An 18,656-nucleotide genomic window follows, 5' to 3' on the forward strand; every position below is an offset into this window, starting at 1 on the left:
CTTTCCTTCTGTAACAAGCGCCCTGAGCAGGTCCACACAGCAGTCTGCACAGAGCCTGAAGGACCCCACGCTGGAAACATGGGATTCCCCTGAGACACGTGCAGAGAGGAGAGAGAGAGGAGAAATGAAAACCACATGGTGGTGTCAGGGTGGGATTTTAGAACACAACTAACAATTTGTTGTTGTCAATGTGGTCATTTGAACAATTTTTGTTGTCAATTTTCCAGATTAAGTGCAATTTTTTGCTCCTGGTATTACTAAAAAAACATGATTTAAATCCTGGTTACCATGGTAACAAGTTGTATTGAAAGGTGCCTAGCTATATACTTCTGCGCCATGTTTAGGGCTGTGTAGGATGCAACTGATGCCCTTGTAGCATGCTAGAAACATAGCATAGCATCAGCTAATGTGCTAAAAAGCTACATGACTGACGTATAGCATCTGCTAACGCTTGACACAACGTAGTATAGTAATCTGACTGCTGTATATGAGTTTGAATGACTTGAATGACAAAAGTTTTGACTCCCCCTAGGGGCATGGAGGGTAATTGCACTATTGCACGGCAGATAAACACATTTTGCAATCAGTGGTGCTTCGTCTTTCTGTTGAGTTGGTCTCAGGACATTTGTAACACCTGTTCTTACAAAAGCAATAGCTTTATAGAGCTTGCTTTCAATTATTGTGGAGGAGCTTACTTGTTTATATGGCCAGAGAGGTGCTGCCGGCTTCTTCTAATGAGCGACTTTTCCCACACTATTCTGCCAGCGACCACTGAATCAACAGGTTTTTTTTGTATCACAGTTATTTATTTTGGGAACTGATGCAATATAAATGTGGAATTAGCCAGAAGCTAACTATAAGATATACAGGGGAGCCGGCGTAGAAACCAGATGATGTTGTCTGAGGACACAAAGGAGTGTGTGTGTGTGTGTGGGGGGGGGGGGGGGGGGGGGGGGGGGCAGTGTAGCCTTGCTGCCATCGGTTTAACTGCTTAGCTTAGCTTAGCATTTTTGTATGTTTTTCATGCTAAGAGTTACTAAGAGTTACTCCTCCAATCCAAGTTTTTAAGGAGCGGGGTTAGCTAACATCGCTAGCAAGGTCTTGTGCATTGGGTGGGGTTGGGGGGGGGGTCGTCGTGCTGCACCTGACACCACACGAGGTATCTTGGTATGATTCAGAATTGATTGTTCCACCAATCATGCAAGATTTAGATTCAGGTCCAAAAACCATGATGCTACCACCCCCATGCTTTTTCACAATTCACAAGAAGATGACTTCTATATCTGAACTGTATTTGACATTTTAGAACAACCGTGCGCACACAATGAGCCAATTACACTGGCATAGTTTGCTGTTTTTATTTGTGAAACAGTCAAGTCGTACCCCCCTCAGCCCCCCTCGGGGGAGCTTCAGAAAGAGAGGGTGGACCACCAGAGCATCCTGATAAGGAGAGACACTCACTTCATTAACACCCTATTTCTGGACAAAACATAACAGAAAAGCCTTCAGAGGTTCGTTGGGTGTCGATTTTTCTCAGTCAGTAAAAAGTTGTCAGCGACAAAGGCTCATTAGGTTAACGGAAGTGCTATAAAATGACTGAAATATGAGTGTGGAATGCAGCCTGGGAAAAAATAGGGCACTCATTAGCACTGCAGGATTACAAGTAGCCCCCCCCCCCTCCCTTAACCCCTATGAGAGAAAACCTGAAGATCTCCTCAGAGTTTCCAAAACGTCACATTTTCTCCTGTAACTGGGCGAGGAAAACAAGCTTATGAGAGATACGTTTGTGGTTGTATATTTTTAATAGGGGGGATCAGCTGGGATTCCCTGGAAAATGCACAGCTTGCAACCACAAACCTTCGGGAGAGAGTGTTTTCTCCACCTGTGTGTAAAAGTGTTAATAGAACAGCAAGAGGTCTGAGAAGACTAATGCCATAAAGCTTATGGACTTATTGTAACCAATGATGTTAGGCCAAGGGGGTGGGGGGATGATAATGTGTTGTGGATATCGACATGACCTTTTTATATAAAAAACAAACAGTGTCATTCAGGACATGTTTCCTTTGAGACTCTGTACGTTGGGCTGCAGCAGTAGAAAGAGATGCAACCCCATGTCCTCTAAAACGCCCCTGTAGCAGGGCGCTAAACCAACCGACTGATCAGAAGCAACTAACCAACCAAGAAACCAACCAAGAAACAGATCAAAGCCAAGCAACCAACTAATGAAAGACCAACCAACCTGCCAGCCAACCAACCATCCGACTGACCAGAATCAACTTACCATCCAAGAAACCGATCAAAGCCAAGCAACCACCTAACGAAAATCCAAGTAACCAACTAACCATCTGACCATCCAAACCAAGCAACTGACAAGAACAACCAACCAACCGACTGACCAGAATCAACTAACCAACCAAGAAACTGATCAAGCCAAGCAAACAACTAACCAAAGGAAACCAACCACACCAACCAACAAGACCAACTAACCAACCAAGAAACTTATCAGAGCCAAGCAACCAACTAACAAAAGAAGACCAACCAACTTGCCAGCCAGCTAAGCAACCAACTAACTATCTGAACATCCAAACCAAGCAACTGACTGACCAGAGTCAACTGACCAACCATGATACCGATCATAGCCAAACAACCACCCAGCCAAAGAAACCAACTAACCTGCCAACCAACCAACCGACCAGCCAAACCAATCAACTGGCAAGACTGACCAACCAACCGAATTACTGACCAGAATCAACTAACCAACCAAGAAACTGATCAATCCAAGCAACCAACTCACCAAAGAAAACCAACTAACCAACCTGCCAGCCAAACCAATCAAGTGACTGACCAGAATCAACTAACCAACCAAGAAACTGACCAGAGCAAAGCAACCAACTTACCTGCCGGTCAGCCATCTAACCAGCTGACCAGCCAAACCAACCACCCCTCTAACTCACTTAATCCAATCAACAACAACCAACCATTTAACCAACACTACTAATTGACCTACTAGAAGCAACAAGCAACAACCAATATGAAATATGCAAAATACATCTATAAAAATGATTAAATTAATTAAATCAAAATAATTTAGTGATGTAATGACACTGAGCATCAGGGCTGCGCTAAGTGAAGCCTCTCAGCATCCTGACCCTAAACTGTGTGTGTGTGCCTACGGCTTCATAGCTCCTCCCTTAGCTATATAATTTCTAGTTAAGCGGGGCTTCCATCAGATTACTTTCCTACAGCAGCATCGAAGGAGGAGAAGTCATGACGAGCGCTCTGTCTCTGTGGATTATTTTCCTCTGTGGGTACGGTGCGTGTGCAAGGAGGCACCGCGGGGTGGATGCTGCTGCTGCTCCTGCTGCTTCTGCTCCTGGGGATGATAAGGAGTCCTGGTCGGAAAGCGTATCCAGGGCGAGGTGTGCGTCGCGGTGCCTCAGCTTGCACAGCGTCGCTGCGCTCTCAACACCTCTTCAGGTAAGGGACCTGCACACACGCGTCATAAATGAGATGTGTAATGTAAAAAATAAATGTCAAATAATCCAGAATTTGCCAGTAATTTATGATATAATGAAGTCTTCCATGAGATCAATATTAATAACAGTCAGACAGGGGCCAGAGCAGACCGCAAGGCTTGTTACACTGATTCGATTAATCATATAGATCACTCAACTGTCACTCTCTCAGCACCCCAGGCTTTACACTGACAGGGGGCGCTTAGACTGATAATAACTGCACAGGCTGATGTCCAGTCCAGACTTGAATGCAACAGGGAACCCTTCTGATGTCAGATGATTGGCTACTGACCTGTGAAGTTCACTCATATTGACTTTATTTATTGGTTGCTGAGAAAAAATATTACATAAAGTTTATCTACACTGATATTTGTATGAAAGTTCATGTATAACTGGGATTTAAATATTAATTATTAAAAATTATTAATATTTCCAGTGATTAATTACAGGGTGTTTATGTAACACATTTACTGTGTGGTAGATCCCATAGAAAAAGCCCAAAGAAGCCAGTGTGTGCTCCTGTTTTATGTCAAACATGGTACAGAAGTCAGTTAGTACCAATAATATAAAGTCTGACGTCTTTCTTAGAATTATGAGAAAAGTATGTTGGAATTGTTATTATGGGAGAATTAAGCCAGAATTATGAGATTATTGTCAGAAAGAGGAAAATATAGGGAAAAAATGACAACATTGAACATTGAAAAAAATAGAGTTATTAGATTATTGTCAGAAATCTGAGAGTAATTGCAAAATTCTAAAATACATAAATAAATAAAATAGAATTCTGAGATTATGGCATATTATCATAAATATTAAGATATATTGAGAAAAATCTAATTTCAGAATAATAGAGATTATGGCACATTATGATTATTATTTTTTTAAAATCTGAATGTTACAATAAAGGTACAATTCTAAGAAAACTTTCAGAAGAAAATTTAGAAAAAAAATAAAAAGTGAAAAAAATTAGAATTTTGATTGAATGATTCAGAATTTTGAAATTTTGGAAAAAAATTAAATTTTCTGAAATGATGGCACTTTATTATTATTATTATTATTATTATTATTATTATTATTATTAATAATAATAAATTATACACAATGCAGAATTTTGACAATAAAGTTCGAATTCTACGAAAAATCAGACTTTTAAGAAGAAAAGTCAGAAAAAAATGAAAAATTAAGTTAGAATTCTGAAAGAATGATTCAGAATTAAATATGTCAGAAGTCTAAGAAAAAATAAATAAAAAAAGAATTCTAAAAGAATGATAAATATGTCATAATTCTGAGAAAAAATATCAATATTTTCAGAATTTTGAGAAAAAAAATCCAGAATTCTAGAAGCAATGTCAGAATTCTAAGTAAACATAACAATTTACAGAACAAATTCTGAGAAAAAAAAGCTGAATTTTTCAATGACAGAATTGCAAGTAAAGAGAGATTGAAGTCCAAATTATGGGATTAATAGCAGAATTATACTTTTAAAAAAACTTTATCATGATGTCTAACTCGTCACAGCTCCACTGAAGCGAAGGATAATGATTTGCTGAAGTGTGGCTAAAGTCTCCATAAAGTTCAGAGAGAAGAGGAACAATCTCCACTTTAATAATCCCCAACCCCAGAGGAGACTATTGAGTTCTCCCATCAATCACGCTCTGTTTGTTTATTGACAGACCAAATATCAGTGTTTGAAAGGCCACACACTCTCCTCCACTCCACCAGAGACACCGACAGCTGTTGATGACAGACTGCGCTCTGCAATGATTTTTTTCACCTCAGTGTTTGTTTATTGTTATTCCTGTGGTATACTCAGAGGTTAATGAAACTAGAATATACAAAACACAACCACAAGGAGAGTGTTGTTGTCCAAGCTTAGTCATTAAAACTAGTCAGTTAGCTTTAGCCATTAAAATGAGTTATCCAGGTTTGTCCATGTAACCTGCTTGGTTAGCTTTAGCTATTAAAATTACTGGTTAGCTTTAGCCATTTAAATTACTTTGTGAACTTTAGCCATTAGAGGTACTTGGGTAGCTTTAGCCAAAAAAGCTACTTGGTTTGGTTTAACCCTTAAAATGACTACTTGAGCTTTAGCCCTATTGGGTTTAGCTGAAGCCACAAATATATATATATATATATATGTATATGTGTATATAAGTTAAGTATAAGTATAAGTATGTATATAAGTTTTATATATATACATAGAAACTTATATGTATATATATATATATACAACTGCATATTTAATATTATAGAAGACACCAGTATACTGAAAGAAGCTATGCTTTGTGTCCACTTGGTTATAAATATACAGCACCACCGTCTTGTGTCTCAACTGGTGATCCTGGATCTGAGCTCATTATTCTTGAGCAAATCCGCCTCAGGCGCTCTGCAGGGAGGACTGTTGAGAGAGAGAGAGAGAGAGAGAGAGAGAAAACACGCACAGCAATTTGTTCTAATACAGCCAAAATAACACTCATGCGGTACAAAGTGTGAACTCTGTACCATTCTCTGTAATTATATATCACCTTCCTCTGAGCCTGTGCAGCACTAAGCTATAATTAGGGCATTAAAATGTATTCCTCCGCACTTAATTCAATTAGAGCCACTTATTCATTTGTGCTTGTCTCTCTCTCTCTAGAGTAATGGATCCTTGGGCTGGTGTCGCCATCATAAACAGTGTGCAAAGGTAGGTGTGTGTTTTTTTTTATTGAGTGGTGTGCTTTGGGTCCTTCTAAGGATGGGAGGCCGAACCAACAGGTACTGGGTGTAGCGTGGTCGACCCCCTCAGAAAGTCGATTAGTCCTAATAATATAAATAGATAAAAATACAATTTCTTTCTTAGAATTATGAGATTAAAAAAACAAAAAAATAAAAACTATCATTATTATAATATATTAAACTTTTCAGAAGAAAATTTAGAAAAGTCAGATTTTTGACAATAAAGTTAGAAGTCCAAGAAAAAGCAGACTTTTAAGAAGAAAATTCAGAAAAAAAATCAAAAAATTAAAATTAGAATTCTGAAAGAATTATTCAAAATTTTGAGAAAAATATATCAGAATTCTAAAAAAAAAGAATAGGAAGAATTTTGACAATAAAGTTACAATTCTAAGAAAAATGACTTCAGAAGAAAAAAATGAAAAATTAAAAACATTCAAGAATTTTGAACGAATGATTCAGAATTTTGAGAAAAATATGGGAAAATGTTTTAAATTCTGAGAAAATGTAAGACTTTACAGAACAAATACAAAAATTCTGAGAAAAAAGTAGAAATTTCCATTTTCAGAATTCCAAGGAAAGAGAGATTAAAGTCAAAATATGAGAATAATAGCAGAATTATACTCAGCAATGTCACCCATAGAAAAGCCGATTCTATTGTACATATTTAATGTATATCATGCACAGATGTGAATTAAAGCACTTCATTTAGCTGCTCAGGCTAAAGATAGGAAGTCATGTGGGACTTCTTCCTGTGCAATAAATCATTGCATGTGTACCTGCCTGCGATAACCTAATGTGCGTGTGTGGTAATAAATCAACCTGAGTGTGTGTGTGTGCACCTATTGACGCAGTGGTGGTTATTACCTATTTCTCAGCTCTGCCATTCATCTCCTGTACATAACGGCAGCTTCCCTGCTAATACATCAACACTCATAATATTAAGATTTAGTTTTAATATTGATTATTCAATTTTATTTTTGGCCGCATTATTAAGAGCTTTTAAAGTGAGATGTTCAGGACAATGATAAAAACAACAACAACAATAATAATAATAATAACAATTATTATTATTATGCTGCTGTACAATAGGTACAATAATAACAAATTAAAACATCATTAAATATAAAATAATTTTAAAAAGTAAACAAATAAAAGTACAATTTTAAAATTAAATTACATAAATAATAAATTAAATAAATAAATTAAATATTATTTAAGATTATATTTAATCTTAAATAATATTAATTAAATCAACAAGTATTACATGCAAGAGGAGGAACTGATTTCAACAGCAAGGTAGTGTCTCACTTTTTTACTAGGGTATAAACTCCTGCACCTCTATGTAACCGGCACAGACGTGGCTACAAGTTAAGGGAACTCAAACGTGTCTGTGGTGCAATGTAACACAATAATAAAGGTAAAACTGATTAAAGATGAACCAAAATAGAGTGAATTTCGTACATTTTTAAGTCACTATGTGCAACATTTTTCCACGCTACCACAGTTATTGTCAATCTTAGAAAAACAAATTGGTGTTGTGTATGCCATAGATGTTTACGGTATTTGCATTTTTACACCCTTTACCTGCCAGTTTTTCCATTCTACTCTGCATGTTAACTGTAGAAAACCTGCAAAATAGCCTAGAACTTGCTGAATTTTTGTCATGTGACTATTGTGACACCAAAATTATTTTCATTTCTTGGGGAAACGCTGGGAACAAGGTCTGTCTGTGGATGTTTTAAGGTCTGGAACAGCATTTTGCATGGTCAGCAAGAGTTAAAGTTGTCCGCTCCATTATCTCTGGTTGGTCAAGGAGAGTGGTGCAGCATAACCAAACACACACACACACCCAGGTCTTACAGCCTTATTCCCATCATTTCAGATGTAATTCATCTAAAGTGATTGATCATGAGCCTAACCCTAACATGACCTTGGACCTCTAACCCTAGTGTTAGCACCAGAGCTTGTTAGATTTTTGTCCCCAGAAAGGAAACACAAGCGGGAGTCCCCACAATGTAGTGTAAACGTGTGTGTGTGCGCTTCAGAAGACATTAGATTGTTTCTAGCATAAACTTTTAAAATTAAGGTGAGGATGTTGTTAGGTCTATGTCCTCTAAAATAAGCCGTAACAGGTGGTCGCCTAAAACATGGCTGCACAAACACAGACCACACAGTCAAATTTGTGTCACTTCAGAAAGCATGTGACCCACCTCTAGGGTAAACTAGAGACCCTAACTGTGGTGCTTAGGTCAGCAGGTCCCTAGAAGGGGACTGCAGTGGGAGGTCCACATAATGGTATGTAAAAAGACACATTGGTTCCCAGAAGAAAGGCTAGATCATGAGGTCCCCACAATGTGTGTGTGTGTGTGTGTGTGTGTGTGTGTGTGTGTGTGTGTGTGTGTAAGCACATTCACACTCAAGGGTAAGCACAAGTGTAACAGCCACGGCATCTTTCCATCACTTTAGAATACATTCTAACTCCAACGCCGATTAAGGTGCTTTCTCTAATCTCCCTCAGCCACATCACAAAGTTTCCCCCACCCTAGTCAGCTTTATTTGCGGTGCAGTGAAACGGAATGCTCGATTTAAGCTTAAAATGGGGCGGAAAACGAAATGACGACACCGAGGTACAAAAGCTAAGGCGCAAGAGTGGGAAAACGTCAGTCCGGATTAGAGGATTCCTCGCGCCGAGGCCAAAAGATAGAGGCAGGGCTATCAGACATGCTTCAAGACACCCTTCACTGCAGAGCAAGGAAGATGTGTACTCTCTGTGCACTCTGTAGTTCATTTGGCAGCAACTTTTGACTTCCTCCTCTACAGTTTTACCCCACATGAGTGGCTCCGATGCATCACAAAAACACCAGAAAATATGATTATATAATAGTCAGTCTGTTATTATGCTCGCCAATGCTTTCTGCAATCACTCTGCAATTTAAAATCCACACTTCGGGTTGTATCATGGTTGTTTTTTGCAATCACACTATCAATTTCTCCACAATATTTTATGTTTTTTTTTTTTAGATACGTTAATAATTAATTAATTTAATTAATAATTAATTTTTTTTAAGGCTGCTGCCAAGCAGTGTCATACAATGACCAGCAAGGCGCGCCACACCAGTGAGTGCACTGGAGGCAGTGTGGGTAAAGTGTCTTGCCCAAGGACACACAACAATGACTAGGGAAGAGTTGGGATCAAACCACCAACCTTCCAGTTATTGGACAACCCTGCTATACCACTGAGCCACTGCTGCCCCATATGCCCATTTTTGTTTCTGTTCCATCCAAAATCCTATGTCTTACATTTTCCTGGCTAAGGACAGGCTAATCTTTGAAGACTTAGCATGTGCGTCTTCACATGCTAACATCAGGCAACAACATGACTGCAGTCTGTATCATTGCCCACAGTGCCTGGAGCCCTGCAAAGATTCTTGGGAGATGAAGAGGAAGAAGAACTGCAGAGAACTGTGCGAGGTAAAATCGTGATTTGTTTTTGGGTTAAATGTGGAACTGATAAAGAAATAAGCTAAGCTAGCTTCTAATGCTAACTGCGTTTTTCTTATCTCAGGAAGCGTTTCCCAAGAAGCACTGGGAATGCGTGACCAGCTGTGAGTTCCTTCAGTCTGTGCTGGCCGTGAAGCAGGGTGTCTGTCCGTTTCCAGAAAAGGCCAGTGGCTTCGCGGCCACCTGTGTGGAGAGCTGCGACCGCGACAAAGAGTGCTCGGCTCAGAAGAAATGCTGCTCCAACGGTTGCGGCCACGCCTGTCAGACTCCCAAAGACCTCTACAAAGGTGATAGCCCACCCAGCAGAAAGAACACAGCACATGGTTGATCCATAGTGGCCTTATCCTGCCATTGCATCTGGCCATCACGTCACAATTGCTAGTGTGATTGCATATAATAGTTTTTTGGGGGATTTGTTTGTGCAGCATGTTCAGGCTTTGCTGATGGTAACGTACTGTAGACCCCCCCCCCCCGCCCAATCCTGTAATTCCATTCGGTAATCATGTTGCAATTGCTAGCATGATTGCACGTAACAGTTTTTTGGGGGCTGTTTTTGCAGCATGTTCAGGCGTTGCTGATGGTAACGTACGGTAACCCCCCCCCCCACCCCCACCCCCCAAAGCCCCAGGGGATGCTGGGGACTACAGATGGTGAATTGGGCTTGTTACAATGTCCATCCAGGTGCCCCACTGAAGCCGAGGAAGGAGCTCGCCTTTGAAGAACTCCCCTCCGGAGAGCTGGAGATGCGCTGGACATCCCGTTTCAACGTTTCGGCCGAACCCGTAGTCTACATCCTGCAAAGGAGGTGGAACTTCGGCATCCAGCCCAGAGAGGATGTTGCCACCTCCTGGCAGGTGGTTGCACAGGTTAGCGCTTGCTGTTAATATTAGGAAAGATACCTCCTTCACTGTTGAGGCACCGGCTCTGGTTTTTTATGTCTTGATCTTCACAGACCACAGAGCAGGGAGTTAAGCTGTCTGACATCAGGCCTGGACGCTGGTACCAGTTCAGGGTGGCTGCCGTCAACACCCACGGGACCAGAGGGTTCACAACACCCAGCAGGCACATCCACTCCAGCAGAGGTGTGTGTCAGGTTTACTTTTGTCCTTTCTGTGAGACCTGTATCTTTAACAAAAAACTGGATTCTGTCACCCACAGACCCCTCCAACCCTCCGGCTCCCAACGAGATAAGAGTGGCCAACATGAGCTACGGCCCTGGCAGGGCGGTGTCAGCTAGGATCCAGTGGAGCATACCTGCCGATTTGGATGTTCCTGTCCACCACTTCAAGGTCAGCTGGAGCTGGACTGGACTTGGACATCCCTCTGCTTCGTCGCAGACCAAGAGGAGGAAGGTAGTCCGGGAGGTGAGGACTGACAGATATCGCAGTGTCCGACGGACAAAACTAAGGACCCTGACCCATCATTTCCTATATTTGTGTCACATGGTCTCTCCAATGCATTACCTCTTTAGCGGACTAGCAGTAAGCCTGTTAACTCCAAAGGTAGTCATGCTAAGTTGTAGCTGTTAGCTATGTAATTTGTCTGACATGTCAACTTGCCTGGGCCGGGGTTCGAACCAACGACCTCAGAGTGAGTGGCCACAACCCCAGAAGGGTAAATTCATTCATTAACAGCTTTTAATAAAAGCATTTATCAAAGGTGATAAAAAATTACAGGCTAAAACATTGGTGCCCCGAGGGCCTCGCTCCTGACCTGCTGTTTCCTGCGTTTGGGACAACAGTGGCGCAGTGGAGACACTTCACCCTAGCCTGTGGCGTGCCTTGCTAGTCATTGTATGACACTGCTTGGCAGCAGCTGTAAAGAATTTCCCTCTGGGATTAATACAGTATCTAAAAAAAAAAAAAAGAATTGTTTTGTGTTTGCGTGCAGAGCCAGGTGGAGCTGGACAGCATGCAGTCCAACAGGAGCTACAGTGTGGAGGTGCAGGCGGTGTCCTACTGGGGACAGACGCAGCTCAAAGGACCCCGGGCTGTCCTCCACTTCAACACACAGCGTGGTGCGTCCTCGGAAAGGAGACACAGTTTGACTTTTCTCTGTCCCTGCTCTCTCTCTCCTTGTTTCCTTCTTACACTTCCTTTCTTTTTACTTTCCTTTCCTTCCTTCCTACCTTTTCCTACCTTTTCCTACCTTTTCTTCCTCCCTACCTTTCCTGATTATTCCTTTCACTAGTTTCCTTCATCCAGTAATCCTTCCTTCCTTGTAACTTTTGTTTCATTCATCCTCTCACCTTTAAAGGTTATTTGTCCTTCACTCTCTTCTCTTCTTTTCTATTTTATTCCTTTCCTCCCTTCCTACCTTTTCTTCCTCAGCTCACTTCTTTTTATCCTTTACTGTTTACCCTTCCTTCCTTCCTTCCTTTCTCACAAATGCCAAATTCATCCATTCTTTTTTCTTTCTTTTTTTTCCTTCTGTCTTTACCCTATTCCCTCCCTCCCTCCCTCCCTATTTTCCTTCCTTCCTTCCTGCCTTTCTTCCAGCTATCCCTTTTCCTTTCATTTGTTTCCTTCCTTAAGTTAATCCTTCCTTCCTCTCACCTTTCGTAAAGGTTATTCGGCCTTCACTCTCTTCTTTTCAATTCGTTTCCTTTTCCTTCCACACCCTTCCCTCCTCCCTAACCCTAACTCTATTTGAAGGCTAAATAAGTAACACGGCACATACATATGATTCATTTTCTCATTTTCCTGCACAAAAACTTTGAAAAATTACATTTGTATACTTTTTCTTTTTGGCCCTTAAGTGTCTTAAAAGATTTTCTCCCAGCAGGAAGTAAAATGTTTGATCCTAACCCAGAAACAGCCCGAACCATCCCCACCTCCAAACCTATCAGCGTGACGGAGCTGAAAAATCTCTCACATTGAAAATGTCAAGGTGTTCCATTCAAGCCGAAAAAAGAAAAAACACTAAGAATAAATAAACGATGACAGAAATGAATGACAGAGCCGATACGTTTGTTATGTTGAGTGTTCAAGGTGAAGCAGAGCAGAGGCAGAGTGTCGGCCTGCTGCGTGATTCACAGGGAAAATATCTCTGAGGCCTCACAACAGACGGCCACTGACATTAAAGGAGACACGTCTTAGAAGTTTTTTAATGACCCTCAAATCTTTTTCACTGTGAAATAAAAGAGGAAATCTTCAAATTAAATCTTTTTAACATTCACCAGAAGCAGAGCTGAGGACACACGTTCTTAAAATCATCTTCTTCCTCTCTTCAAATCTTTTTCCTTCATCTTTTTTTCTCTCGTATTACTTCTTCCTTTCACTTATTTCCTTCCTTACCTTATTGCCTTCTTCCTTCCTACCTAGCTTCCTTTTCCTTCTTTCTTCATTTGTCTTCTTCTTTCATCTTATTTCCTTTTTCCTTCTTCCTTCATTTTACTTCCTTTTTTCTTCTTTCTTCCTTTTTCCTCCTTCTTCACATTTTCTCTCTCTTCCTTTACCTTCTTTCCTCTCCATCATCTTCCCTTCCCTTATATCCTTCCTTACCTTATTGCTGTCTTTACTGTCACGTCCTTCCTTCCTTCCTGCCTAGCTTCCTTTTTTCCTTCTATTTTTATTTAATTTTTTTTTCTTAATTTTGCTTCCTTTTTCCTTCCTTATGTCCTGATTTACTTCCTCACATTTTCTCTCTTCCGTTACCTTCTTTCTTCTCCATCATCTTCCTTTCATTTATTCCTTGCTTCCTCTCCTTTTTCCTCTCCTTTTCTTCCTTTGCTTTTACTTCCTACCTTCCTTCCTTTTTGATCACCTGTTTTTCTCAGTTCCTTTCCTTCCTCTTCCTCCTTCTTCCTTTCTTTTTATTTCCTTCTCCTCCCTTCCTTCCTTTCCTCACCCCCCCTCTATATATGACACCATGGCAGCCTGTTGTAACAGTAGTCTGTCCGTCCTGCAGCAAACAGTGCTGCTCCCAGAGACTCTGCAGGAGACCTTCTGGACGTGGGGACGCCTTTCTACCAGGACGGACAACTGCGGGTGCACCTCTACTGGCAGAGCAGCGCAGGTTTTAACCAATCCTGAATGAGTTCATTCATAATGTAACACATTATTAACTAATGTCTTTGTCCAGATCCTTCAGTGGAAGCCTACAGAGTCCAGTGGGGACCAGAGCACTGTGTCCACAACCAGACCAGGCCAATGGAGAAGACCCGCACACAGGTACCCTAATGCACGCACAAGTCTCTTGTCAATGATTGGCCAGCACCGCCATGATGATTTCCTGCCTGCGTGTGTGTGTGTCTGACGTAGGGGAGCTTCATCAGCCTGCAGGGTTTGCGCTTCTCCTGCAAGTATAAAGTTGTCCTCCAGCCAATCAGCAGGAAGACTCGTCCCCTGGCAGAGAGCGCCAGCTTCCTCACTCCGTCCTGCACCAGCATCCAGGCCAAGAGTCACAAACCCATCGCCTGTCCTGGAGAAACAGGTGAGACGAGGATAACACACCTTCCTACATCCCTCACTTCCTTTCTTCCTTCATTCTTTCCTTCTTCCTTTCCTTTTCTCTCTTCTTTCATTTGGTTAGCTTCCTTCCTTCCACTCCTTCCCCTTCACCATTTTCTATATTCCTTCTTTCCTTCCTTCCTTCCGTCCTTCCTTCCTTCCTTTCTCTTTCCTTCCTTCCTCTTCTCTTTATCTCTATCTTTCCTTCCTTCCTTCCTTCCTCTTCTCTCTCTCTCTCTCTCTCTTTCCTTCCATCCTGCTTCATCTTCATATATTTATTTATTTGCTCTGAAACAGCCAGCCTGTCCAGATGCCTGATGCCCTTGTTGGAGGAAAAGTCTCAGCCGGTTGCCAGGCAGAACAAACACTGTACTCACCTTCAGTTCAATTCTTCAGGGACCCCCCCCCCCCCCCTTTGTGCTAAGCTACATTAGCTGCACTGAAAATGATCATGTAGTTCTAATTAATAAATAATTGTGATGAAGTGAAAATTTAAAACCCCACATTTACTTTACAAGTGAGGTAACACAAAAGAGTGAATGATGATGAAATGGGATGCAATTTTTGCAAGAAATACACATTCAAAAGTAGTTCATGATGTTCCAGCCTGACTTTTTCTTCCTCCTTTTGGGGGGGACTGTTCATGCCTCAGGCGTGCTTTGTGCCCTCAGTCCCCCCCCCCCCCGGAGGCGGATGACTTCCAGCGTCTAACCCAGCAGATGCTTGTGCTTCATTTTTAGCCGCGCCTCAGAAGGTCCTGGCGAAGGCATCCAACCTGACGGCGTCCTTTCAGGTCCTAGGCGGGAACGTGACATCTGTCTTCAGCTGGGATTTGTCAGCGGTTAAATCCCACCAGCAGCTGACTGGTTACCAGGTGACCTGGGCGGAGGTCATACCACCCACCATAAACTGCCACGGCAACAACTACAAGCTGCCACGCGGACTCATCTCGCAGTCTCAGATCCTGCCCCCGGTCAGTAAACAACAGATTTCAGACAGTCCTTGAATGCATCAGAGCACCCAAACCAAAGCTGTGATTAGAAATTATGTTACCATTAAAAATAATTTTCAAAACACAAAAAATTTTGCATTTCTTTCTCCATCCAGCAAGCCTTTAACATTTATGCCTGATTTGCAGCCTTTCTACAGTTGTTGCAAGTTGTAGAATGAACAAAAATGGCGTGCAGATACTGTAAAATATTTATAAAGTTTCAAATTTAGATGTTAGCATCATGGTAAAACACTGCATATCTTTATTTTTTATGATTTTTGTTATTTTTAATTGATTTTTAGGAAAACTCTAATTTGGGTGAGACGAGAATAACAGACCTTCCTACATCCCTCACTTCCTTCCTTCCTTCTATCCTTCCTTTCACTCCTTCACCTTCACCATTTTATATTTCCCTCCTCCTTTCCTTCCTTCCTTCCTTCCATCCTTCCGTTCTTCTGTTTTTCCATCCTTTCTTCCTTCCTACTTTTCTTCCTTCCGTCCTTGCTTCCTTCCTTCTTTCCTTTCTTTCTTCCTTCCTTCCTTCAATCTTTCCTTTCTTCCTTCCTTCCCTTCTTCCACTCCTTCACCTTAACCATTTTCTATATTCCCTCTGTCCTTCCTTCTTTCCTTCCTTTCTTCCTTGCTTTCTTCCTTCCTTTCTTCCTTCCTTCCTTACTTCTGTCCTTCCATTTTTCCTTCCCTCTTTCCTTACTTCTTTCCTTCATTCCTTCATTCCGTCCTTCTTTCCTTCCTTCCACTCCTTCACCTTCACCATTTTCTATATGCCCTCCATCCTTCCTTCTTCCTTCCTTCCTTCCTTCCATCCCTCCATCCTTCCTAATTTTTTAGGAAAACTAATTGAAAACTCTAATCTGACTTTATGTTGCACAAGGACAAGTTTCCTCTCCTTGAAGCCATGATTGTGCCGTTTCCATAGAAACTGGCCATTATATTGCAAGTGACCAGTGACAGGAGTGAACAATTTTCGCACAATTGTTGTGGTCATTTTTTTTTTAACATAACCGAAACCCAAATCCTCTTCTGGTCCCCTCTAGGACAGTAATATCCTGATGGTGTCCGGCCTGCACCCTGGCAGCCTATACAGGCTTGAGGTCCAACCAATCACAATGGACGGTGAAGGTCCCGCAACCAGCAGAACCTTCCAGACTCCTGGATTCCAAAGCAGCACCAAGCACAGTAAGAAATGAGAATATGTGTGTGTCCTTGTGTGTGTGTGTCTGTGTGTGGAGACAGCACCACCACTGGAACTGGCTATTTTTCCCCTTTTCATTTAGGATCCAGGCTGAGGCTGCATCATCACAAACAACCAATCATTGAGAGGCACTGATACCTAGACAAACAAGCTAATGAGGATCTCAGAATTATGAGGAACACCCCCGCGGAGGCTTCAGCTGCTTATCAATGAACCTGATGAAGATCGGGTTTGCCTTCCGTCAAAAGATGGTGTCGTCGATTTATAGATGCATCGATAATGAGACATTCACGGTCATGTTCAAAAGTAGTACCCCATCATTATTTAACCTGTTCAACCCCACAGCCCCCTCTTTTTTAGCTAAAAAGCTAAAAAAAATGGTCATGCGGCGCCCCCCTACCCCCACCGTTTTCCTTGCACTATTTTTGTTCCCTTCATTCTTTCCTTCTTCCTTTCCTTTCCTTTCCTTTCCTTTTCTCTCTTCCTTCATTTGATTAGCTTCTTTTCTTCCACTCCTTCACCTTCACCAGTTTCTATTTCTATATTCCCTCCTCCCTTCCTTCCTTCTGTCCTTCCTTCTGTGCTTCCGTCCTTCCTTCCTTCCTTCTTTTTTCCTTCCATTTTTCTGTCCTTCCTTCCTTATTTCCTTCTTTCCCCTTCTTTCTCTCTTTTTCCTTCCATCCTGTTTCATCTATATATATTTATTTATTTGCTCGGAAACAGCCAGCCCTTGTTAGAGGAAAAGTCTCAGACTTCCATGGGATCAAATGAGTTGAGCTGCGGCAGGTGCTGCTGATCTTCAAAATTCTTAATACAGCAATTTTATGACAAACAATAGGCCAAAACATAAATATAAAAGGGGAACTTTTGAACATGACTAAGTACAATGGTTTATTGTTCTTCCCCAAAAAGAATCTCAGCTTTTGTTTGTGTGGTCTGTAGGTGTACATCATATATATCACTGGGTATTAATTATTATGTAAAATTAAAGTTTCTATATTTAAGCATACATAAGAGCCAAAAACCTAACCAAATATGCAATTTTCATAATCGGCATAAGTTATGCTAAAGCTAGCAGTTAGCTTAGTGTTAGAGACGGAAAAAAGGACATCATCAGCGTAAAATGACGTTTAGGTGAATGCAAATAATGATTCTGCATTTGATTGTGTGTGTTGCCATGATGACGGCTACATTCAGATTACCAGATGTTTTTTTGTTTTTCAAACCACCTCAGATTTGGGATTAGGATTAGGATTAGGAATAATACCCAGCCTTGATTCCCAGGTGTATTCAATGGTGTTGCATGTGAACACAACAAAAAACATAGCATTCCCTTCTTTGCTGATGATCCTTACCCATGTAAATGCTGTATATACCATTCTATTTATTTAATTGTGACATTTGTGCATGCCTCAGCCTTTTGTAAACCTTTACAAAAGAAAACTGTAAAAAGATAAATCTAAAGATAAATCCCACATCCACGTTTCTTTCTCATCCTTCATTGTGAATCTTCTTCATTATACTTGAAACAAAAAAAGAGGAAAAAGAAATAATTAGCTGATTTTATTTATAACAAATATGAATAAAACTGAGGTTTTCTGTACTGGTTTTAAGATAAAATTCAAATGGATTTATTTTGTTTTTAAATATATAAATTTCATTAGTGAATTAATTAATAAAATGTATTTTAATTTCGGGTTTTGTGTCAAAATTTGAATTTTATTAATTAAATTAATTAAAATTAAATTAACAAGCAGCAATGATCGGGCCCTCGCACTCCACGCGACCGCCCCCTCCCCGTCACGCCATCCCTGCCATTGCAACATCTTGTTGCTATGGCAACTGGATGTTTGCTCGGATCAAAGGAATGAAAGTCTGGCGAAATCATGAATCGTCACCAGACTTTGGCGAGCCACAGAGGCCACGCCCTTGTTGTGACCTGATCTGGTCACCCCGGATTCCCAGACTCTGTCCCCCATGCACAGAACATTTTTTCCCTTTTTTCTCTTAAATTCTCTTAATCCTCTGCAGGCATCATTTACTTATCTCTTAAACAGCTGTAGTCATTACTCATTCACCGTAGTCATAATTCATTCACTTACGGTTATTTCACTGTAGTCATAATTCATTCACTTACAGTTATTCTCTTAAATTCATTCAGTCAATGTTCTTTTTTACTTTTACAGACAGATTACTACTAAGACTCGGGACACGTTACATTTTAGAGTAGTCAATGCAGATATAAAAGGTCTGCTTACCTTATTGTT

At 40.9% G+C, this 18,656-nt stretch overlaps 1 protein-coding gene across 2 annotated transcripts; it reads left to right on the top strand.

Annotated features, from left to right (window-relative positions):
• The first annotated feature begins 1,130 nt into the window (after window positions 1-1,130).
• Window positions 1,131-17,782, top strand: LOC114429437 (anosmin-1-like). Of its 2 annotated transcripts, XM_028398275.1 has the most exons (14): window positions 1,131-3,477; window positions 6,154-6,201; window positions 9,639-9,704; window positions 9,799-10,021; window positions 10,416-10,600; window positions 10,687-10,816; window positions 10,893-11,098; window positions 11,625-11,751; window positions 13,644-13,751; window positions 13,818-13,906; window positions 13,997-14,168; window positions 14,926-15,158; window positions 16,232-16,373; window positions 16,472-17,782. In XM_028398275.1, exons 1-14 carry the CDS (start codon window positions 3,268-3,270, stop codon window positions 16,522-16,524), a joined length of 1,992 nt encoding a protein of 663 aa, XP_028254076.1. In that variant the 5' UTR covers window positions 1,131-3,267; the 3' UTR covers window positions 16,525-17,782. The 2 variants fall into 2 exon arrangements, with proteins under 2 accessions (XP_028254076.1, XP_028254077.1); XM_028398276.1 differs by lacking the exons at window positions 16,232-16,373; window positions 16,472-17,782 and having other exon boundaries at window positions 11,602-11,751; window positions 14,926-15,098.
• The last annotated feature ends 874 nt before the right edge of the window (window positions 17,783-18,656 follow it).

The sequence above is a fragment of the Parambassis ranga genome, unplaced genomic scaffold, assembly GCF_900634625.1.
Source record: "Parambassis ranga unplaced genomic scaffold, fParRan2.1 scaffold_133_arrow_ctg1, whole genome shotgun sequence".
Lineage (NCBI taxonomy): Eukaryota > Metazoa > Chordata > Actinopteri > Ambassidae > Parambassis > Parambassis ranga.